The 24,592-nt window shown below is 39.5% G+C and overlaps 2 protein-coding genes across 3 annotated transcripts in view; one reads left to right on the forward strand and one right to left on the reverse strand.

Moving 5' to 3' along the window:
- Positions 1–9,198: 9,198 nt before the first annotated feature.
- Positions 9,199–15,020, reverse strand: LOC115057747 (NAD-dependent protein deacylase sirtuin-5, mitochondrial-like). The gene is made up of 9 exons (XM_029524943.1): positions 14,939–15,020; positions 13,860–13,937; positions 13,230–13,363; positions 12,290–12,515; positions 12,055–12,142; positions 11,868–11,921; positions 10,294–10,417; positions 10,050–10,165; positions 9,199–9,796 (listed from the first exon to the last, which is right to left on the reverse strand). The coding sequence occupies exons 2-9, from the start codon at positions 13,930–13,932 to the stop codon at positions 9,721–9,723; spliced, it is 891 nt and encodes a 296-aa protein (XP_029380803.1). The 5' UTR covers positions 13,933–13,937; positions 14,939–15,020; the 3' UTR covers positions 9,199–9,720.
- Positions 15,021–16,117: 1,097 nt separating this feature from the next.
- LOC115057855 (phosphatase and actin regulator 1-like) overlaps positions 16,118–24,592 on the forward strand; it is a 41,587-nt gene continuing 33,112 nt past the window's right edge. For both annotated transcript variants that reach the window (XM_029525081.1, XM_029525082.1), the window contains exon 1: positions 16,118–16,219. The gene's annotated coding sequence lies outside the window, so the exon portion shown is untranslated. The remainder of the gene's footprint in view (positions 16,220–24,592) is intronic.

Consider the following 24,592-nt stretch of genomic DNA (forward strand, 5'->3'; position numbering starts at 1 on the left):
CACACTCTGCCAGTCCTCATCTTTCGAGAACAAAGAGAGGTCTTATGGGAGTTCACATCACAAAGCTGCACTCCAAGGGCATTTGACAAGGAGACAGCAGCCTGCTTCCTACTGCGTGCCTCTCCACTAAAAAATCATCTTCACTTCCTCCCTGTCTGTCTTTCTATTTCTGTCTCTTGATCTTTCATCATGTGAAAAAACCCTCTTAGATGGAAGGACATGAAACAGCTGAGCATCTGAAATGATATAAAACAGCTGATTATGTTCCTGATATATTTACATTGCAAAACCAAATTTTGAATAGCTGCTTGATGACTAAAAAGCCTAAGCAATTAAAATCCTCTCCACCACATGTCAGTTGTATAGCATCTTCCCAAAAGATCATCTATCATATAGCATGTTGAGGGTCTCAGAGAACAAATTTGTTTAATAGAGAACCTTTCGTCCACTTCTCGCATTTGCCTTCTCGGAGCAATGAGAAATGGCACTCCACTTCCCTCTCAAGTAACGCTTCAAAAAGATTTCCACAGACTTTAATTCTGCAATTTAAATCAGCAGGATATTTCTGAATCTAGAAACAGATGGATCACACACCATTGGTTTGGTTCAGAAAATGGGACAAAAGGATAAAAAGCAGATGAATGGAAAAAAAGCAGCGCAAATAAAAAAATAAATATGTTCAGAGCTGCTGCCTCTAACTAAGTCGAGCTTCACATTAGCTGTCATCAAGTGATCATCTGCAATGATAGCCCAGAAACCTGAGAAGTCCCACTAGTGCCCAGATGTGGTTTAAAGCATGGCTGACCTGACTTTAACAGACACATTGGCTCAACACCAGCAAATAAAACAGCCAAGAGAAACCCAAAAGAGACAGACAACGCATGTTGTGAATTAACTAATGTCAGCCTTAATTAAAATGTGCTAAGAAAAAAATAAACACACCTTTTTTCGTGTTTTCAGTCAGACATGCCGATCCTGGTTCCCTCAGGGAATTTTATATCTTGGAAGGATATTAAAAATATTCCAGCTACAAAAGACAACCCTTTGAGAATATAAGCTTGATATGTATAATATTTTGTTGTTGTTTTTTTTTTTTTTTTACCTATAAAAACACGATAAATCGATTTCCCCCCCTTTATTTATGAAGTAAAATACAAAGCGTAAATCAAATAGTACCCTCAAGTCAGCTATTTCTCATATAAACTTAAAAGAAATGAGTCAAAGTCCAGCCTTAAGCAAACTCCATTTGTCAGGGCAAAACAGGAGAGGGGGGAGGTCACTGAGCACAGAAAACAACTGCCTCCTCTGGAAAACACATTTAGTGTACAGCCATAACAGACGTGGCAACTATGAATCCATGATACAAATGTAACTAATCTGTTGATGCACTTGACACTTCAATGACAGCAAGATAATTGAAACGACTTTGACTGGATTTTTTAGTATCTCTGCCCATAAATATCAAGGTACAACGCAGCTTAGCTGTTTGCCAGGTAAATATTGTTCAAATGCCTGTTTCTTGAGATACAGAGATTATTTGTCAGATGTACAGAGTCGATGCCACATAATGTTGCCAGGCAGCTATTGCTACTTTTTGATATTGTTGTTTATAACAAAAGAGTCTATAATAACATACAATCAATATTGTATTGTACGTCATATGTGTTTTCTAATTTGTTAACTATGGTTTAAGAATCACAGATATTTATAAAAACTAATAGATAAAACTTTGGGAAATTTTGGGGGTAGAGAAAAAAAAATTAAGTTGGCAAATCAATTTTCGGACTTCCTTTCTTACTGTTGGTGACATTTCCTTAGTAAAGTATTCTAAGAGATACTAACAGCAAAGTGGCCAATGACCGATTAAACTTTGCAGTAAGGGAAAGGTAAATCAAATTTTCATATTTAAGGAAGAACTGGTAAAATTAACACATCATGTGTTATCTTCAAATGAAAATCTCATCAGTATCTTCTTCTGTTCCCTGAACAGTACACATGACATTATCCTGTTTTCTCACATCACAGCTTGCTGATTGCATCCTTTGGCTTATCAACCTACATTATCAGCATTTGCTCCATTCCAACACCAGCCTCCTAACCTTCCACTCACATCAGCATTGCTAATAAGCTCAGGAGCCAGACGATACAGTTATGGGCACATTTATTGCAATTGTATCCTATGATGCAAAGGGGATTGTGTAAATAAAGTGACAGGTGAGGATTACCAAGTGGATGCTTTCTGTCCAACAACTCACTGTTGTCACAGATCGGTGCTATGCTATTTTTAAGTGCCGTGCTCTCGCCCCAAATCCAAGGGAGCAGATTTCTGCAGAGAAGGACATCCGACTGGCTCAAACACTGAAAGATGAAGACAGCGAGGTCACAGGCTTGTTTCTAATGACAAAAATTTACAACTGTGCTTGTTTCGCATCTGTTTTTGTTTGCAAGCTTAGGATGGATCAATAGACATCAGGTGCATGAGATTCGAGTGTAGCACCCTCCCATAGTGAAATCCTCTTAAAGCTTCTGATAGTTCAAGTAATCTGGGAGAGCCAGTGTGTGAGTGTGCATCCGTGTGCCTGTCTGTGTTAATGCGCGCGTGTGTGTGTGTTTTCATCCAGTACATGTGCCGTGTCCCCTCCCACAATGGCTGCCTTCCGAAGTATCACGTGCTCCCACTGAATGTGAGTGCTTGAAGTGTTCACTGTGCAGCACACAAGGTTGAAATGAGACAAGCAAGGAGGGAGAGCTCTCCAAAAAGAAACTTCCTGTTCACTTACAGATGTCATAATGTAATACACTGCAGTGATTACACTTACCTTGGCACTTAAACAGATCTACGATGATTACTACTATTTGCTATGAGGAACAGAAATGTATTACAATATTTAATCAAAAATGACATTTTGTTCTTTAAGTTTACATTGTTGAACATGGTAGTAATGTTTAAAAGGTGTTATTTATATGTTTTTGCTCTAGCTACATAGCCATGGTTATCTTTCACACTGCAAATTCAGTCGAGCTGCTAACCCCTTTACACACAAAGTGTTGGCTTCCAGTGGTCTAAAGGCTTCTATTTCTCTCTTTGCTAACCAGCTGGCCGTGTATTACCATATAAAGTTTACAAATGTATTATAATTACTTGTTTTGCAAAAGCAGCTGATGCTCATCTTGCCAACCCTGGTAAGTAAGCAGCTGCTATTGCCAATGCTAATGTTGTAGCAATACAAAACTTACAAATAGAAGTAACAAGGAACGCCAGTTGCATTTGGACATGAAACCAGATTGATGGCAATGATGAACGGAAAAATCTGTTAACACATTACAATTACAGTTCACCTTTTCTTTTTCCTCCTAATAACTAACTTGCAGGTCAGTTTAAATCATGTCTGTGCTCCTAACTTTATCGTTATGTTGCCGTACTCCCAGATTTGAACAGCATGATAAGAGCAATGTAAACAATACCAAGAGCTATGTGAAGCTAGAATATCTCTTGAGCTAATCAAGTTCTGTTTACATTTATAACAACTCAAGTGACTGTGTAAGGTTCACAAAGTTATCACATTTCTCCCCGGCTCAGCAACAATCTACATCATTACTTTGTTATTCTGCACAACTTGTTTGGTAGGCAACTGTTGTCAGTGAAAAAGCTCAGACCCACTGGGAGCTACCTGCCTCTCTTGTAACATGAAACAGACTACGATAGCAGCTAGATGCTGAACATAGTGGATAATTTAGTGGTTAAAGGTTTGAAGGTCTGTCTTTGTAGCTGGTGGAGACAAAACTGAACAAAATGAAAGTGGATGTTAGACTTATATCCACAATATGTCCAGAAACTAAACTTGAATTCTATTATTTCTTCATGTCCGTTTAAATAGGCAGTTTTCTGCCATCGCGTCAACCATTCTTCATTTGTGAGGTTTGTGTTATTCATTATGCTGACCCCAAGCATTCAGAAGAGGCACTGAAACTATGTCAAAATTACTCATTTTATGTGTTTGGCTTGAATTATTCTCTCACATTGTTGGATCAATCTGCAAAATTTACCCTTTAATGAGTTTGGGAGATTAGCAATGTTCGATTAAATACACTTAAGTGTAATTCACAAATATTATTTAAGTACCAAGATGGGGTTGTTTGTCCGCAACAATTTAATGTAATAGTTTCATTAAAAATTTTATTACAGATAAACAATTCTAAAATGTTGCCTCTGAGGACTAAGGGTTAGAGTTGGTGACTACACAGAAATGCTAGTCCTTTGGACACAGTGTATTTCATAGCAATACCAATTTTAAGTTGAAGCAAAGTGATTAAGAGAGACAGTGATAGTGAGAGGTAGAGGCAGACGGAAATGCCCGCAATGCTGTTCAACAGACACACTAGACAATGAATATTGAGTTGGTAAGATGAGATCAGTTAAAGAGTACTGATCCAAGAAAAAAGGGGGAAAAAATCAGAGCAGGCTGATTCAAACCCTAACTGATGAGACAACAAAATTGGGAAGGCCTGATGTTGAATAGAAACTGGACATTGAATTTCAGAGACACAAACAAGATTGAGCAGGGAGGGGAGAGCTTCCCATTATGCGTGTCCTGTGCTGCTGTTCTCGTAGGAGTCAAATACTTCTCTGGGAGAGGCAGGGCCGGTGATCAATAACCGTGAGAAAGTGGCTGCTAGCCTTGATCCTAATTAGTGCAAGGTTAGAGCAGATTAGTTTACACCTGAGCCCCTATCTCTGCTTTTCTCAAACAACTCCCTTCCAATCAGGCTACCTGGTAGCAGCAGCATCAGCATAATCCTGGGATGTGCTGCAAAGGAACCTTAGTCAGTATATAAAACACCTTTTCCTCCCATTTTATTTATCTCATTGTAGGAATAGGAGGAATAAGAATAAAAGGTTTTCATCCCATAGGACACTCAAAATAAAGCAACAAAAAATGTAATACACGACAGGGACAGGTGGAGCATTGGGACTGACCTTACTGCATGGTAATTATGTTTCTAATGGCAAATTATGGATTTACTGTAAACCTTTATTACAAAAGGCAAGTCTGTTAATTACAGAGTTGAGAGAAAGGTTAGCAGGAGACTATGAGGGGCTTAGCAGGTGTTGGTAGCACCAAGATTTTCTTTGTGTGTGTGTTTGTGTGAGATACAAGCCCCAGTCCCTACTGAAGTGTGGGAAATTTGCTATAAATAGAAATAGGCCCTTGCCTTCAAAGATTATGGTAACAGCAACGTATGGGGTTAGGGTTACGGTTAGCTAGGGGTAGCTAATACAAAGAAGCATAGTGGACATTTTTGAACCATGCATTTTGAATGAGTTAAGGAGTGACTCTGATTGTGGATCTCACTCACTCATTTTCATCCGCTTTATCCGGATCCGGGTTGCAGGGCTGCTGGAGCCAATCCCACCTAACATCGGGCAAGGGGCGGGGTACACCCTGGACAGGTCGCCAGTCCATCATAGGGCCAACACACAAGGACAAACAGAGACAAACAATCACTCACGCTCACATTCACACCTCGGTCAATTTAACGTCGCCAGTTAACCTATACATGCATTTCTTTGGACGGTGGGGCGACAGCGCTAACCACTATGCCGCCATGCTGCCCGGATGCAGTCTGATTTGATCAAGATTAAAAATGTGACGTGAATAAAACAGATTCAAAAGTTTGTTTTTCAGAGCCATGTATTAATTTCAGTATTTCTTGACTGTGTTTTATTTATGTCAAATACAATTTGAACTCACTTATAAAAAGCCAGAACCACAGCCTAGAGACAAACCTCACAAATATTCAAAATAATTTGAATAATTCAGAAAAAGTAAAGGTCCTGAGATTGATCCCCGAGGAACTCTGCATTACTGAAGCCCAAGAAGCACTGGTTTATGACTTTTTTTTTTTTTTTTATAAATTATTATTTTTTTTTTTTTTTATGCAAGCACCAGATTCCTCATGTTTAAATGTTATAAAATGTATGTAGGATTAACCTGTAGTCCTAGTTTGCCCCTCTGGTTAGAGACGTAACTGCAATAACAACAAATTCTGACAACGTAATCTTATTGAAATCTACAATAGTAATTTTCTCATAGTCTGGCAACTATGAACTGAGCTTTAGTTATATGTTCCATATGTTATCTACATTTCAAAAAATGCTATTATATTTATACATGCTCTTATTTTCACAAGTTTTCAAGTAGGATATAAACAATATATTCAAATATAAATAAGGAAATGACGTGAAGCAAGCCATGGAAAATGGACATTGACAAGGTCTGTGTAACTGTAAGGCTACCATGTGTATCTGTGTAATGTTTGTGGCTCCTCACCCAGCCTGACCTGCTTTGGCCTGACACTTCTGCCAGCATGCACACAGAAAGAGTGTGTGTGTACACACACACACACACACACACACACACACGTTCAAATTCATGGGCACACACTCACAAATGCACACTTATCCAGCTGGCCATCAAATACCACTCTCAGACTTCTCCAAACTCACAGATTCCAACTAACAGAGTCGCTCCTCCACACACAGACATTCACAGTAAAATGACAAAAGCCCACACAGAAGTCGACAACTCGCGGCTCTGTCTTCAAAAAAAAAACAAAAAACAAAAAAAAACACACACACACACACACACACACACACACACGGAGATAAACAACGGTAAATTAGATTTTGGTTGTGCTTATTAAGTTTGTTGCACGGTCATCTTGGAGTTCAAGGCGATGCTTGAAATTGTACCAAAAAAAAAAAAAAAAAAAAAGTTTTTACATTTTGTCACTTAATATATGCGTCATTTCTACGTATTTGACCGGCGCCTTCACCTGCAGGCGGTCTGAGTTCCCGCCCCCGCCGGTGAGACAACCTCGTATATGTCTCCAAGAAAAGCCGCAACGATGTTCAGAAACAAAAGTCACATCAAACAGGTGAGAAGACGGACATTTAATAAGATATTATTTTGGAAAAGGATATTTATTTTAGACCCAGAGCTGACGTAGATATGGTTTCATGTTCAGGTTCATCGGTTAATTGCTGTAAAATGGCTGAAGAGAGAAAAAAAAAAAAAAAAAAAAAGAGTGACAGTACACTGAAATAAAATGTAGTCAGTAAATACAAACTGGCCAATACTTATTTTTGCCCCCTAAGTGTTTAGGCTTCAACTTAATGTTTCAATTATATCAAAGCAGGTTACATTTATGTTTTAATTGTAAACAAATTTGGGGAGGACTGTATAGTTCTGTCTACACTTGCACACTACACATTCTTCCCCTCTAGATAAGCGTTTGGTGTTTTCTTTTGTTATAACATATACAAATAGTATAATATCAGCTGTCTTTGTTGCAATTTAGTTTTTTTCTAAATGCAACAAACTATATTTTTTGTATATGCAGTATAACTATACGTAAATCTTTATAAGCTTTGTTATGGTTAGTGAATCCTTCAGAGGAGGAAGAGGGGGAAGCAGACCCCTGGCCTACACGCTTGCACATAAACGCCATCTCCCAGTCAATCTACATCCTCATTCAAAGAGACAGTTGGATATTTGTGCAGCTGCCACCAATGATGATGACCCTATTAACCCAAAAGCTTTTGGGTCAAACAGGGACTTTTCCACTGTCACAATTTCAGCCCCCCCTCACTAGATTCATGAATGAGCTGCAGGAACAGAGTTGTTCATCAGCTCCAGAAATGACTACATCAGACAGCTGAGCTTTCTCAGAAGTGCCTCTCCATGCCATCTCCTTGTGACAAAAGGAACCTGGCCTTACCACTTCTTGAAGAGAAGCAGCAGTAATAGAGGAGGAAATTAGAAAATCAAATTATTGCCATGATGATGATATACATTAACAGGTGGACATACTTTATAGGAAATAGAGGGGCTTGATTTGGTTGCTAATTGTTGGGCAAAGAAGGCAAGTGGTGAGGCGCCACAGTGGAAACGCAATAAAGCTTGAGAGGAAATAGCACTTGGTATTTTCTCAGTCCATGTGCTGAGCCAACTGCAGTGTGTTCGTGGTTTTATGTGGTCACGCTATGCTGTGTGGACAAAAAAAATTATAATGAGAGTGCTGAAACTACAATGGGCATGAAATTAACTTACCAAGTGACTCCCCTGAGATACCTAAGCTGGATTACAGCATTGTGTATGTGTGTGTGTGGTTCTCTTTCTTGCACAAATGTGCACTATGTAGCTCTCTTGAGATAACTCCTTTAAGTCTATCATTAGATTATCATAACACTGTCTAATGAACATAACCTTCCCCAGCTAATTTGACTGCTGCCCCTCCGTCTCTCTCATTTCCACTGAATGACTTAACCATGTTAGTCCAGTCAGTCAATGAAGATGAACACTTAAATAGGTAGAGCTTTTGTCTCTGGGATGCACTATGTAGGTGTTTCTGTGGAATAAAGGGGTTACAAAACAGCTCATATATAAATAAACATATTTATCCTTCATTACATTATTTAAGCCTCCTGTAATTTTTGTCCTTTAGTTTGTAATTGGACGTTTTCTTTCGCACCAGAAACAAAACAAATTTTCTCCTTTTGGTAGACATGCATCGGATTCACATTGTTCAACTCAGCTGTAGCCACACTGAGTTCACTGTTCTGCCTCACTGCATAGTGTGAAAGGAATTTGAGTCGTACCATAGCACAATATACACATATAGTGTAATCTTAGTTTATGCTGGCACCTGCTGTTCATCTTGGGTACATACAGTACATTGCGCATCAAAAGAAGCAGCTGAAGGTGTTTGAACATAAACATTGATGCAAACATAGTGGAAAAAAAACTAGTGTTTGAATAATTATATTGTTTACTATTTTTTTTAACAGAATACATCATGAGAAATTGTGCAGGATTTTTATGAACAAAAACTTGTTAAAATGGTTATTATTAAATACTATATCATAGTTTTCATGTTTAGACAATTTTCCATCTACTCTGATTGTATATAGTATATTTGAAAACAGACTGTGTAAAAATGCATTAAATGAACAATAAGTAATCAATGACGTAACTATATTCATACAAAACAGTCAAAAAGCATGGGAATGACTTATTGCTGTCTCAGGTTAGGACTGAAAAAGGCATTTTCCCTTCCTCTATCCTCTCTGTCCTTGATCAAAAACAACCTCTACATGCAGCTAAATCTTTGTAACATTGGTTGATTTTCACTTGAGGTTTAAAGCGAGCATTTGGTCAAGGTTGTGTAAACAGTGTTAAAAGGCACAAAATTATGTTGTGGTCTGTTCATTTGGTGGAAAGATAATAGAAGAATATCTCCATTGGCACTGGAAGTAATGTGTTGTTTTGTACTACAGCATCTTTTCCTAAGATATCTCAAATGTGCTACCTAATATGTAAAGAATACCAATACCTGAGGAAATGTTTCCCTATGCAAAGAACTACATACATAGTTGACAGTCCCTTTCTTTCATCAAGCGGCATAGCTCCAACTTAAATCTAGGCAGCAAATATGTGAAACATTCAGAATCCCATTTCCAGTTTAGTGAGCTATATATTCAAGTATTATAAGATCCATCTCAAATTCTTAAATTGTTAGAGTATTTATAGATCCCCCTCAATCCAACATTAACAGATTTAGTATTATTAAGGCAAAGATTTGGGGAAATGCTGTGACACACCACAGCCTCTGATTGCATCCAGCTATATAAGAAGTTACTGACTGCTGTGTGAGAAGTCAGTGAATAACCTCTGACTCATGTCGTGCCAAAGCTGTGGGCAGTGTAGTTCCACATGGACCCTGGAAGTGGTACCTGTGCCATATCACACAGAGAGAAACAAGGAGACACTGAATGTCAGTATTATAGTTTAACAACTACAAGGTCACTTATAGAGTTTAAAGTGCTTTGAAGCGGGCAACTGTTTCAAGGTTAACAAATACTGTCAAGTGACCTGGATGTTGCTTATGATGCCAGGTGCTGGAAATGCATGGCAGTATAAATACGTCCATTTACCACTACAAAATTTATATAGATTTAGCAACATTACGTTTCTTAATGGACTTACGTGAAGTACTCAGATTTTGGCGTTGTTTTTGTGTTGAACTCTGCCACTGGAACACCTCTGGATGCAATCCGAGGGCCAAACATGGCTGCTGGGTAAACAATTGAAGATGTGCCCACCTGTATGTAAACACAGAAAGGGCAATGACATCGGCAAAAACTCAAAATCCACTGTACACTATTTTTATATAATGACATTATACAAGAGGAGAATGACAAGTATGGATGCAAAATATTGGATAACTCACCACCAGACACAGATCACATATTTCCATCTCTTTTTCCACTTTGGTCAGAATATGAGAATCCAGAGTTTCTCCAAAAAACACCACGTTGGGCCTGAGCAGACCATGGCAGTCACTATCCTCACACCTTGAAAGAGCAACAGAAAACGGCACTTACATAACTAATTGTGTCAAACCATATCACAGAACAATCACTGAAATTAATAATTATAAAAAACAGGTAAATCCGTGCAGATATAGTCACTAGTTAGTATGTAGACAGGTCTGCAACATTCCTGATGGTTAAAGCCTAGCATGAGTGAAGATGCTGCAGTTTTCTGTGTACTTAACTGTTGAAGTAAGACCTGTATGCACTATATGTTGCTGGGGACTATCCATATTTAAACTCAATTCCAATATGCAACTATTTGAATTACATTTTTAGAAATAAATAGGTAACCAAAGATAAAAGAGAAAATTTGAAAGATTTAAAGCACACCAGGGGGCAGCACAGTGGCATAGTGGTTAGCGCTGATGTCCCACAACAAGAAGGTCACAGGTTTGGGTCACGGGCCTGTGGCCTTTCTGAGCAAAGTTTGCATGTTCTCCCTGTGCTTGTGTGGGTTTCCCCCCACTGTCCAAAGACATGCATGTTTAGGTTAATTGGTGACTCTCAATTGCCCATAGGTCTGTGTACCCTCCCCAATATGAACTAGGATTGGCTTCAGCAGTCCCACAACCCGGAAACAGATAAATAGTAGAAGATGAATGAATAAATTATAAAGCACAGCACTGCCCCCAGGTGGAGGTTCTGACAACTGTTACTAACATGGGAATCTATTACAAACTAGGATTCTTCAATGCATTGTGAAAACAATTGGAAACAAGTAAAGATGGAGATGAAGCTTGATGGAAAAGACCAAACTAAGATCCAGGACCAGGATTGAGTTAACATACGTGTGAGGGGGAAAAAAAAAAATTAGATTTTTCTTTTCTTGAACTCAATACTTAACTCTAACATCATGTTACTCATCATGCAGTCACCTTAGCAAAATGAAATCTGGGAGAAAGATTTTAACAGATAAAGTTCAGAGAGATTTTTAAGCAAATAAAAGTGATGTGCTCATGTTACATATCATTCAATACTCACTAAAATGAACTTCAAATGGGAGATAAAAAAAAATTGGAATAACCTAAGAGGCACAACATCCTTTCTACCAAGTAAATATACAAGCCAACAGGGGGTGAAGGAGAGCTGATCAGGAAGCAGTAGCAGGTTCAACAGAAGCTCAAAGCAGAGCAGGTGGATGGTGGAGATGGTGGTTGATACAACTCGTGTCTCAAAAAAATACAAAATAAATCACTAGAGTGGAACTGCAAATCACTAGACTGGGAGTGCAACTGGCAGTACATCGAGATACTACAGTGTATTAATCGTTAATTTATATAATGAGATTAATTCTCCCATCAGCACTTCGTTTTTGTTGTTATACAATATACAGATGGTTGCTTACCACTACCCCTAACCCTGTCTTTTCTTGCTAAGAGAGGTAGAACTGACCATCAGCATTATTAATATCAACTGACATTGATCATACCTTGGCAGCTTGTCCACTGGAATTTGGGCATCAGCAACATCTGGGTCAGGTGAACTGCACATTAAGGGTACGAACAAACGATTGATTAAACAGATCTTTTTACAAACAAGGGTCTTCTTGAGCAGATCACGCTACAAATCCTGCATACTTTTCATTGTGTTGATGTATTAAGAGTACTGGCTCTTACCCTTTCCCCTTCAGCGCAGCACATATGGGGCTACGCTTGTTCATGGTCACATGTCCACAATTCACACAGCGTGTCTCCATCAGACTGCCTGCAATTACGAAAAAAAAAAAAAAAAAAAAAAAAAACCCATACAAATAATAAACCTGATCCAGATAAGACATGGTTTGAAAATGTTTGCACACGTCAGAATCATATGTACCCAGGCTTATCAATGAAGCCTAACTCTGCCACACACCATGAATCTTGAGCACGTGTTTGGACCCGGCCTGTCGATGAAGGTCATCTGTGCACTGGGTGATTACAACCACAGAGCGTCCCTGCTTCCTCAGCCGGGCCTCACACTCTGCTATGGCCAGATGAGCAGTGTTGGGCTTCTTGTTCAATGCTAGCTCCCTTCTGTAATGGTAGAACTCCCAGACCCGAGATGGGGTGCGAGAGAAAGCCTCTGGAGTAGCCAGGTCCTAAGAATACATCAATATATGAATGTTTACGTCAACTCATTGATTCATCTTCTACCACTTTTCCATTTCCATTGCAGGGGGTGCTGGAGCCAATCCCAGAACACATTTGACGAGGGGTGGAGTACACCCTGCACTGGTCGCGAACCCATTGCAGGGCCAACATACAGAGACAAACAAATCACAATCAGGCCTACAGACAATTTAGAATCACCAATTAACCTGAGCATGATGTCTTTGGACAGTGGGAGGAAACTTGAGTACACACGGGCATGGGGAGAACATGCAAACTCCACTCAGCAACAGCGCTAACCACTATGCAACTGTGCTACCTGTTTACATCAACCAAAGCTCAAATACTAATCCATCAAAAGACAAATGATAAAAGACATCATAGATTCATTTCATGCAATTAAATGGGGATTATATTTTTTGGATTATGGATGACTGATTCTCCTCTGGAGTTACATCCTGCTGCAGCCCACCACATGAACTTAACTTGTGCAACAAATACCACTTCTCTATTCAGTTGCTACTGAGGCAGAGATAAAGTCACTGGGCTGTGAAGATGTATTACGTAAACATAAATTACACCCACTTCACAGAAAGCTGTTCATCAGACCAAACACAAGTTTTGACTTAAAAAAAAAATACAGTACAAATAGATAAATATTATGGTGTGAAAATCAAAGTACGTGGTTGCTTTTTATTAATTACCTGAGACTGCCATTTCCTCCACTTTTCATTTTCTCCCCTGAAGGTTGGTACTCCACTTTCTGCACTCACGCCTGCCCCTGTGATGATGACTATGTGCTTGGCTTTGGAAAAGACCTTGCGGAATTCAGACATGTCTGGGAAAAGAAAATGAAAGGTGTGTAAATGTAAGTGCTTTTTAAAATGACTTAATATTAAAAAAAATTCTGTGATTTCGCTAATCAGTGGTCTGGTAGATAACAATTTCAGTGATCACCGTCTTTACTCTTAAACTGGTGCTAAATTCAGGGAAAAGCACACTGGATGCTACAAAATTAATGGTACTAAAAATGATAATATTTCTATGTTCAAGTTATTACAGTGGATTTACTGCACATTCTGCACATTTTGCATTAACAAAACCAGCAAATACTAATTAAACAAGGATATCAGTGTGCAAATTAAAAAAAGACAGAGACTCCAGTTATCTCTTACATAGTCACTTATCATTATCTGTAAATGAAACCTTTGTCATTCACCGATTAGCAGTTAACACCAATTGATTTCTTTTGTGTGCCTCACATGCTACAGACCATGTTACTGAGCAGACACAACCAACACTACATCATGTCAAATTAGCTCCTTCCATTTTACCTGGTCCTTTTGCGACATGAGTGGAGCACATGCGAAGACCAAGGGCAAACACACCTCGACTTTGGAAAAGCATTGTTGCTGCAACGGTAGTACAGATAGACAGAAGTGAAACACATAAGGACACACAAAGAAAATGAATTCATTCATTCAATTGTTTGTATTCACCCACTACTTGTTTGTATTTACATTCTGTAGTCCAGGTGTAAAATCGTTTGCTGTTTTTATTATTTGTGGCACCTTTTCCTCTGGTGAAAATGAATATAGCAAAACACCCTTCAATCCTAACTCCACTAGAGTCAGATATGAATCTCATGATAGACTTGTGTTGTGCAGCCAAGCATCTCATTATTTCAATGCATGTAATAATGCGGACACAAATAATATAGTATCTTAATTTCATTCATGGTTGACATAAATAATACTGGCAATTAAAAAGCAAAAAATTATTCTATCTGCTACTGCATGATTATTTCAACGTATCAAAGTGAATAGAAGACATGGCTGCACGGATGCCTGCGATATAGTAACGTTGTTGTGCAATCAGAGCAATTAACTTGTCATAAATATGCACCGAAATGTAGCAACTGATTTAGTAAATATCTGAAGTCGCAGGTGAAACTAAAGGGCAACCTTTAAACGGCTTTACTATACAAACTGTGGGTAAGATAGGAAACCGGGTGCGTCCCACCAGGCCCAACAATCAAATAGTTGAGTTAGTCCAAACTGGTTTCACGGGCCTCCCACACCTCAGACAGCTCTGCGCGTCTTCACAGGTTGACGCTGAGTTACACCCACTGCGAAGACGGTCTGAAGTTCATTTTAGAAATAACTAACCTGCCACTGTATGTCCCAAAGTAAAGCGTACTGTCAGAAAAATAACGATAATAACTTTCCCTGATAGGTGGCTAAACTACCAATAACGTTACTTTAGCCACCTATCAGGGAAGTTAGCTGCGAGACGAAGCTCGTCGTGCTCGCTGCAGAAGTAAAAAATTGCACATTCTTGCTAATTGCACTGGAAACACGGACAGTACGAGCCCATGTAAGCCATGTGGCCACACTGGCCTTGTGGTACTAACCAGAGTGGATGAAAAGGTCCTCTTTTGCAGCAGAAAACGACACCAAGCCCTGCTTGTTTATTTCTGCAACTGCGTTTATGTACGGCCGTAAACCAATCACACTGTCGTAAAGCCTGCTCTTAAGCGCGTCGCTCTGAGGGAAAAATAAATGTTTCAAGATTCAAAGTGTTTATTGTCATATGCACAATAAAGAAACACGTTTCCCTGTAAAATGATTTTTTATGTATTTATTTATTTATTTTTTGCTGCCCACAATGAATGCGCGCATGTATAGAAAATAGATAAGTAGAATAAAAAATTTAAGATGGCCATCTGGTGGTTAACTGTGGTAAGTGTTATTCATTCAGGATGATTCATTCATTCTCCTCATGAGACAGAGCAGCATGTGATCCCACATCTTTGAATGTGGGATCACAAGATATAAAAATCTGATTTTGTTTGTTGGTTGGTTTGTTCGCACTTAAAGATTGCAATCTAAAGAAAGTCTAAAGTGTTCCCTATTATTTTGTTCTTTTTTCAAATGGTTCTCATCATTACCATTAGATTGATGTGTAAAACTATATCTCTCCACCTCACGTTATTTTATGTGGGTTTTTTTTAATCTTATTTCTAATAGTATGCAATGTAGTTGCCTTTTGTGTCGATGTATATTGTGGCATGGTGTATGTTATTGTGGAGTAATGCGAAAGCCATTGTTCCCCCCATTTTCTCAGCACAAATATATTATTGGTTAAATTATTTGGCGAATAGTCAGACGCATTGCCTATTATTCATTTGGCTATAATCATTGGAGAACAATTGCAAATATGGAGTTACTCATGGTCGAGGCATATTGAAAATTTTCGATGTAGATATGAATCAGAAACGTATATATATCCTGAACTGATCTTACAGTCACTTGATAATTTAATTCCATATTTTGTCATCTATCTTTTTTTCTCGCACTGTATCTGTGCCATATCCCACCAACGCCTCTCTCTCTCTCTCTCTCTCTCTCTCTCTCTCTCTCTCTCTCTCTCTCTCTCTCTCTCTCTCTCTCTCTCTCTCTCTCTCTCTTTGTGAACTCCCTCCTCCCCACCAGTATCTACCTCCCAGTGTGTGAGTGGCCGTGGTTCTGCGTCTGCCCCGGTCGGCCAGCAGCAGTCATCACCGGACTCTGGTTCAAATTGATGGCGACCACTCCAGACAGCAGCACAGACCGCCGACCGATCCGGAGACTCCGCTCCAAGAGCGACACCCCCTATCTGGTTGAAGCCCGACTCTCCTTCAACCTGCGGACAGGTAGGAGCACATCCCTCCATCCTGCCCCCAAATCTTCCTGTTACATGTTCAGCCAGATGTCGGTTTCTGTGTTTGTGTGTGCGGAGGAGAGGAGGGTTGTAGTCTAAGACCCGCTTCAGTTTTACACGAATGAAAGAAAGAAAAAAAAACCTTAGTTAATCTGTGAGGCTCATCCCTCCAACATTTCTTAATGGGTAGGCTCTGTAGGAACTGGGAAGAAATTGTAAAATGTTACGCAACTTTGAGGACTAGAGCTGACGGTGCAAAAACGACAAAGAGGTTCAGAAATGTAAAATCGTTTGTTTTTGTTGTTGATGTTTGTTTAAGGTTTTTGGATTTTGATCCAGTCGGGGCTTGGTACCCGATACCACCGTAATTTAACGCAGTTACATAATGTGAAGAAGATTCAACGTGACGTGTAGTATTGGAGCTTTTGGCAGTGGTGGAGGCGCACACAGTAATCCGGATGGGATATCCGGATGAGGTTTCTTCGGTGTTATTCAAGATTTTGACATTTTTAAACAGCTGCTATGGATCCTGCCATAGAGGATCGTTTTGTTGCCTCCATCACCCTTTACAAAGCATGTTGCATCCCCTGTTACCATGGTGACTTGGCATTTTGTGCTGACTGAGTCAACGGGAGTCAGATCCTTAGCTCCACAGTGTAATTAAGACACAGGTTACAGCTATAGTATCTGTTTCCCTGAAAACATCTCCAGAAAATTGCTAATTTTCTTGACAGACTTGTTAATGTTTGTTGCAGTCTTAGTCAAAATGCTCCTTGATCTCATGGGTCTCATTCAGACCCACAGCATGTGTAAAAAATGATGAGGGTGATGGATGGCATCAAGAATCATGTATACACTTTGTTCCCTTGGTGCCATAAATTCAGGGTACAAGGGAAATAAAAGTGCTGAAAACAACATAGACATATACGATAGACAACACATCTCAGCTCTTGTGGAGTCACTCCTATTTATCCCCTCAGCAAAATGTGTGAGATGCCTATGTCAAATATAATATTTGGCTGTTGGCCAGTTAACTCAGGGAGCGGCATGTACAAGAGGTTTTGAGAGATGGGTGGATTTTGTGTGGTTTTGCACATTATGTTGTCAAAAACTAAATAGACTTTCAAATATTGGAACATCTAAATATATTTTAGCGTAATAGGAACTTCATTTGGTGTGTTTGATTTGAATTGATTTGTTAATCAATTTAGGATGAGCATTTGCTTTGTTGTAAGATCATCTTCATATCTTTTTGTATTTAATTGTTTAGTCTATGAAATGTTAAACACCTGTGAAAATGTCCATACCAATTCTCCAGAGTATTCAAATAGCTCGTTTTGTTCAACCAACTGAAGTCCCAAAGAAATTCATTCAACTTTTGATTATGTCAAACTAAAAAATGAAGAGATTGATCACATTTGAAAAGCTGGAAGCACAGAATGGATTAGTTACCACCGTCTTAACATTTCTGGACTTTGGCCCAAGTGTATGCTAGGGCCACCAAAAGCAGACTTTCTGTTACCTCAGGTCAGGGCAATAGCCAAACAAACTCAAGAGGCTGGAGGTATTGTTACTGGAAGGTCATCACGTCAATAACAAAGCAACTACACCTTGCTTCAGCGCAGATCCACAGTTGCCAACAGTGTGGCTGCTGGATCGACACCTCCCAGGTTTTTCATGTCAGCCAGGCAGTGCTACGGGAAGAGCAAGGGTCCTCAATTGTGCTATCCTGGATGAATTAATATATATAAAATAAAATAAAAAAAAAGCCCCCCAGTATGTTCATGCCAGAGAAGAATTTGACCTCATGGAGGCAAGCTAGTACTCAATAATATGACTTTGCTCTTTGTCTCCGTGCTCCTTTTTTCATTATTGCTCTATTCTACAACAAGCTGATGCAAAGCATGAAGGTGGTATGGGGGCGATTTGTACAACAGCATGGTTGACTCACTTCCACCTGAAGAACTGGAACAGGATTTAGCTTCAGCTCATTGCCAAGGAAACCAAAAGTTTCATGGTTGTGTGGCCAGGTACTTAATAATGATAAATGACCAGTGCTGCCAAGAACATGAAACAAGAACTAGGCAATTATCTCTGCATTATCCTGGACAAGATAATAGCTCTGTTTTTTTTGTTTTTTTTTTTCTTCTGTGTCATTATTATGGTTATATACGTGCCCTCATATACAAAAAAATCATATTAATCAGATGTGACACAGGGGGAGGTCAAAATTGGTGGTTTTTAAAAAGCCAAATTTATTTTGGACCTATGGCTGTATCCAAGTTTTTATCAATGAAGAGCTACTACAAAGGCAGCATGAAATACACTTTTATATCCAACACAGTTTGATAATGATAAAGACGCTGCCAGTCTGGCATCTGCTTCTCTGATACAGAGTTGTGTAATTCGCTTTGATATGTGGTGAGCTTGTCAGTGTGAAAAATTTGGAAGATGTGCTGAGGGTTGACAGCCAAATAACTGCTCTGTGTTTAAACAGCTGATTTTTTTGTTTGCGTTTTCGTTTATTCCCTGATGCTGATCAGCTCGTATGCGGCTTAGCTGTCTCTGTGCAGTCAGTGTTGTCAGTCTCTGCTTCAAGTTTGACTTTTACACAAATATGGTTTGGAAAACAAATGACAGATAAAGCTGTGGGCCTCTAATGGAATCAGAGCATGTTTAAAGCATCGCTTCATTGCCCTGGTGTGTTCAGCTTCTTCTGCTAATCTAATTTGCCCCTCAGTTAAGAAGACTTGCACACAGTCACATGAATATAATGATATAATGGCATCAGTTACTGTGCAGCTATCAACAACTGCGTCATCTGTTGTAACGCATTAAAGGGTGGAGGTGTAGATGGATGCTTGACCTAGTTCAGATGTTTGATTTCACCCACTGCTGCCTTTTATGAAGCTTCTCATTTTCTCTCTCTGTCACACACATACGCGCTCATACATACAAACACACAGTCATCTTTGCTAGCAGCTGAGCGATTACAGAGTTGGTGAAACTGCAATCATTATTGTGTACGTAAGGCTCTTGTTTATGGATTTTAAGACTAAAGGAAGCAATATGTACATTTGGGTATTTCTGTGTGCAAGTTGTTCTGCATGTTTGTTCATGCATACAGTGCCTTGTTTTTGTGCTGCGGTTGTGCTGCCTGCTGACACAGCATCCACCTCACCAGAACAGGTTGTCCGCTTGTTTTTATTTGCTCATCATTCAGCAGCTCAACTACAGCCCCATCTGCTTTCTGTCGGCAGACTCATGCTACACACAACAAAGTCTTCCAATTACAGGAGATAGCAAATTTGATTTTCTGCTATCATCTCTCTGCTAACAGGATCAGACACTTCAGAGTTTTTTTCTTTTTTAATATCATCTCGCACAATCTAGAAAACATTTTTCTCAATGCTTTTTATGAACGTCTCAGCAGATTGTATTGGCACTATTAAGTTGCTTTGATGTATTTTTCAGAGCACCTTGCGACTTTGACACACAGGTCAGCTTGTCCTCAGTGCCAGGGGCTCCTCAGATATGCTCTGGTTTGTGAGACACTTATCACAGTGCAGCTATTGTACAGATGTTAATTGGACTGAACAGCTGGATACCATGTGCCATGGCAGAGGTGTGTGGATGTGGATAGCAGAAGCTCCCACAATTATACCTGGTCTGAATGCAAATAGACAAAGCTGAGGCCAGACTTGGCTGCATTGCAGTTCTTTGGGGATAGATTATACAGGTAGTTTCTCAGCTTTTATGCAAGTTTGCATTTGCATCCTTGCACATATACAACATGCATGTGCTCTGGATTGTACATGTACTCTCTGCCTCACAGTTCAGTGCTTAAACCAGCCTTAGTTTGCAGCCACAAGATGCTAAAAAAAGCAAAACTCAACTCATTCACCACCCACCACTCCCTGCTTCTCTCTCGCTTTGCTGCTCTTTGTTGCAATCCATGAACAGTAAGTACTTCTGTCCAAAAAGAGCACAATCAATGCACACCAGATGCATGATGGGACAGGACAAATCTCTGCAGCAGATCTTTATGTGCCAGCTGGACTTACCTGAGGAGTTCGAGTGTGTTAGAGAAATGCTCAGAATAGCTACGGGACAGGGCACTTAAGTACCATGTATGCAGATGTTTTGTGCTATGTTTCAGTATTTTGGTAATCATATAGAAATTATTTGCATATTCAACCTTACTGAAGAATGTCAAGTCAGTCGGTTTTTGTTTGAAATCAAAAGGCAGCCAAAGGTGACTGCAAGGTCAAGAACCAACAGATTTTGCAGTTTGAGCTATCAATCCCTCTTTCAAAGGGAAAGGAAATTTCAATGTAACTATTTTGGTTTGAGTGCAGTCCCAAGTCTGCTGCATTTGTGCTATTTTTAGCTCTTTGTGGCAACAAGAGAGGATATTAGCTAAAGTGTTTAACAAAGTGGTGATAATTAGCAGCAAGAGAGTATCATTTCTACTGTATGTCTGCATCACTCCCAGCCTATGCTGGTTAGGTTTTTTTGTACAGGACTGGCATTTAAGACTAATAACCCTGGACCTCAAAACATGTAATTACACATAGGCTGCCGTGTGCTGAAGCATCCCAGGTTTGAATAAAACATGAGTAAAAAATAGCAATGCTATATCAGGACTCTATTATTAGATGCCCATGCTGCATAAAAATTCAATCCACCATCTTTGTCATCTGAACAGGGCACCTGCCAACCTTAAGGTGCAAGATGGCTTATAGAAAAATGCAGGCAGGTGTCTTCAATGGGAGGTTGTATCTTTCCTAAATCTCTTTCTCTCCCTCAATTTGTTTCCTTTCCTCCCCTTTCTCTCTCTCTCCATGCAACACTTGGAAGTGTGGGAAAGACTCACTGGCTGTGATGTGCTCACCACATGCCAGCAGAGAAATGATGCCTTTTTCAAAAACCTCCCAAGCTGAAGAAAGCTGTGTGATAATGTGCTTATGGGTCATATTTATAGTAAGTGTGGCAGCACATCGGGCAGAGGGGGGTAAAGATACTACTGCAATCTGAGAGGCAGTATTGCCAAGGAGCAATTACGCTGGAGGAGATAGGTCTGTCTGAGTCACTGTTGCTGTTTAATACTGCTTTTGCTGAATTAAAAGCAAAATATATACAGAATCTAGTTTATTGCCAAACGGATAGATATTCCTGATATCTACAATATCAATTTAAATGTACATTCTCACTGGATAATGGCGGCCAGTTGAGGGGTTCCCCATAAACATGTCTACAGAAGACATTTGTTTCTTCTCTTGTGCAGCTCCCATAGTGCATCGTCTCTTAAGGACATTTTTGCTGAGTAAGAGATTTTCAAGTCTGAATCCTTTTAACACTGCTGCAAACTTAGGACCCAAATCAATCAAAGCTGCATTGCACCACTCAGCAGTAAGCACTTCAAAATTATATCAGATTTCTAATTATCAAATTCAGAACATATTTTGGCTCTTACGCTTCCAAACCCAAAAGATTTGTCTTCTCTACATGAGCAAGAAAAAACTGTTCCATTGACAGTTGATATATAAAGTAGATACACCAGTCGATGTTTGTTAATCATGAGGCCCTGAGTTATTCTCTAATGCAACTTCTATTTTGGAAAGCTTTAACATTTGCTATTTGTAGATTGCAAAAATTTCAGTATTAGTTCAGGATTAGTATGTTGTCATACCACGTCTATCTTTCAAACGACTGGAGCAAAGAGTGGACATTTTATCGTATAAACTCATGAACCCTTTGGAGTAAAGTTCTTCAAATGAACTGGAGATTTAACATAGAATGTGAAAGTTATGTACGCTTGTGTAAGGACAGGCTAATTGCCCACAGTATAAACGGCTTTGATCTGAAGACGCAGAATAATTACGTGAGACTAAGTGAATGAACCACTGGTACTTTATATCTCCGTCTCACCGGGACCTCTTGTAAAATCGATTTTGAAATCACATCACGTGATAACTGCAATGGCAAAAAGTTAGCTTTGTCAGGATAAAATTTTTACATTAGATTGACACCATTGTCAAATGGTGTCAAAACTTTATCTGCATTTTTAGAGGGTACAGTCAGGCCTCACTATTTGAATTGTAGTTATATTTGAGCTATACGTCAGTAAAATATTCTGAATTGTTTTTTATAGAACTCAAACATAATGGAAATGGCAATGCATGTTGCCACCTGACAGACTTCAGGACAATACATAGACTGGATTAGTTTCCGCAGGGGTTAGTGCTTGTCCAAATAATCTATAAAACTGCTCACACTATCTGCACATTTTGCCATCAAATTGTTTATGATAGAACATTAACCAGTCATCTGTATTTCTATAAAGATGATGGTTCTTAAGACATGATATTTGGTGTGGTCTTTTGTCAGAGCCACAGCTGTATCAGTTGAAATATCCAACACATGCATCATTCTATCAGGTTCTACAGGGAGTTATTCCATTGAAATATCTGAAATTATGAAAGCAGTCACAGCACATCACCAATTTGGAAAACACTTTGATGTGACATGCCATGAAACAGCGAGCTACTTGTGCCTGAGACCAGGAGATATTCGTCTTTACTTCAGCAGAGCCAGGAGAGGCCAAAGGACACCTAAGCTCTTTCGCTGATAGTCCATTCCATTCTGACAGTGTTCATCTTTAGCAAGCAGGACAGATGGAGGTTTCAGTCAGAGAGAAATCAGGAGTGGAGTGTCTCTGCAGACAGAGACAGCAGAACATCCCAAAGGAGTGGCACAGTCTGCTCACCATTAAGTGTTGCCGAGCTCACTGGAGACTGCTCACTAAACAGGACGAACGCATTGTTAGTGTGTGGTTATTACAGGGCTGGTCATGCCTCCCAGCTCCTAAAAAACCTGCTGTCTGCCATCCCCTGTCATCATCTTTCCTGCAACACAGTTTCAGGAGACAAAGTGAAGGCTTCTTTCTGTTCTGCAGAAAGGTTTGATGCTTGAAACAACAGAGTTGATTAAATATATAACATTTATACAAAGCAGTTGCAGCTTTATCCTCTCAAATGTAAAAAACAAAACAAAAAAAAGATTACAGCCATTTGTAACAAGTTTTAATGTTCTCTTGTCCAAATGTCTTCTCAATTTTAAGAGCTGCAGATGCCTCCAAAGAAATCTGTCTCAATTTAATGGGAGGTGAACTGCAAAATTAAGAATGAATGGACTTCTACATCCAGTACATACACAGGTACAGACAGGGGGAGCAGCTGGGCCAGTCCCTGGAGCACCACTGCTCTCTGGTGGAGCAAGGGTTTCTCTGCATAACCAGACTACTACATAAGGCACTAGCGGTGTTGTGAATTACTGGTTTTGGTGATAATTGTGAGACTTAAAAAAAATTAAGATTTACTTGTTTATAAGAAATGTATGATAATATCAAAATGTCAGATGCTGATGTGGAAATTTTGTCTGTCAGTTCATCTTGTTGCACTGTTTACTACTCACTATTTTGGGCAACAGCATTATTGTTTTGATATAATTTAATGTAGTGGAAATCTGTTATCATAACACACAGAAATTATTTATTGGCCAAATGATTAATTGATAACCAATTGCAGTATTCCTCACAGCAACTGTAATAATAAATGAACTATCTATAATTTTGATGTTCCTGTTTATTTGACACCTAATTTTTAAATGTACTAAGGTTAGGACAGAGCTCCTGTTATCTGGGAGTAAAGACGTGGTAGTTAGTAAGGTGGTTCCAAACCCAACCAAGGGGAGAAAATGGAATCCAAGAATGGCAGTGCAGGAAGCAAAAGCAACGCTTAGGCATACAGAGATTGTGGGTAATGTACAGATAGGCCGGGAAGGCTTGGGGCTTGGCCCAGGCAAACCGGTGTGGAGTAGAGCAGGTCCCGAAGAGAAGAGGAAGCTACTTGTGGAGCAGGTTCGTGGACAGGAGGAAATATTAAGGCGTGCGAGGGCAGTGGCTCAGGCTAAGCAGGGACAGTGGTTGAACTGGGAAGGTGTAGAGAAGAAAAAGCTTAGTTGGAAAGTGCTGTGGAGTATGGAGGAAAACAGTATTAGATTTTTGACAGGGGCAACATATGATGTATTGCCAACTCCCCAGAACCTAAAACTCTGGGTAAATGGAGACCTGTTATGTTTGTTGTGTTCAGGTGCTGCAACTCTAAAGCACATCTTGTCCGGTTGTAAGGTTAATCTCTCACAAGGCCGATATAGGTGGCGACATAACCAGGTTTTAAAAAGCTTAGCTGCAGGCATTGAAGATATACGGAGGCAGGCAATTTTAGGAGGGTCTAAGACAAAGAGAGTTGCAATACAGTTTGTTCAGGAAGGAGGGAAAGTTAATAAGATAATAAGGAAGCAA

The sequence above is a fragment of the Echeneis naucrates genome, chromosome 17 (assembly GCF_900963305.1).
Source record: "Echeneis naucrates chromosome 17, fEcheNa1.1, whole genome shotgun sequence".
NCBI lineage: Eukaryota > Metazoa > Chordata > Actinopteri > Carangiformes > Echeneidae > Echeneis > Echeneis naucrates.

What these genes read in the sequence shown, in the direction of transcription:
- LOC115057747 (XM_029524943.1), bottom strand. Translation starts at nt 13,932, where the DNA reads ATGCTTTTCCAAAGTCGAGGTGTGTTTGCCCTTGGTCTTCGCATGTGC. An exon ending in GGAGGAAATGGCAGTCTCAG is followed by an intron (nt 12,516 to 13,229) that starts GTAATTAATAAA and finishes ATGTATTCTTAG; the next exon opens with GACCTGGCTACTCCAGAGGC. An exon ending in ACACGTGCTCAAGATTCATG is followed by an intron (nt 12,143 to 12,289) that starts GTGTGTGGCAGA and finishes TCGTAATTGCAG; the next exon opens with GCAGTCTGATGGAGACACGC.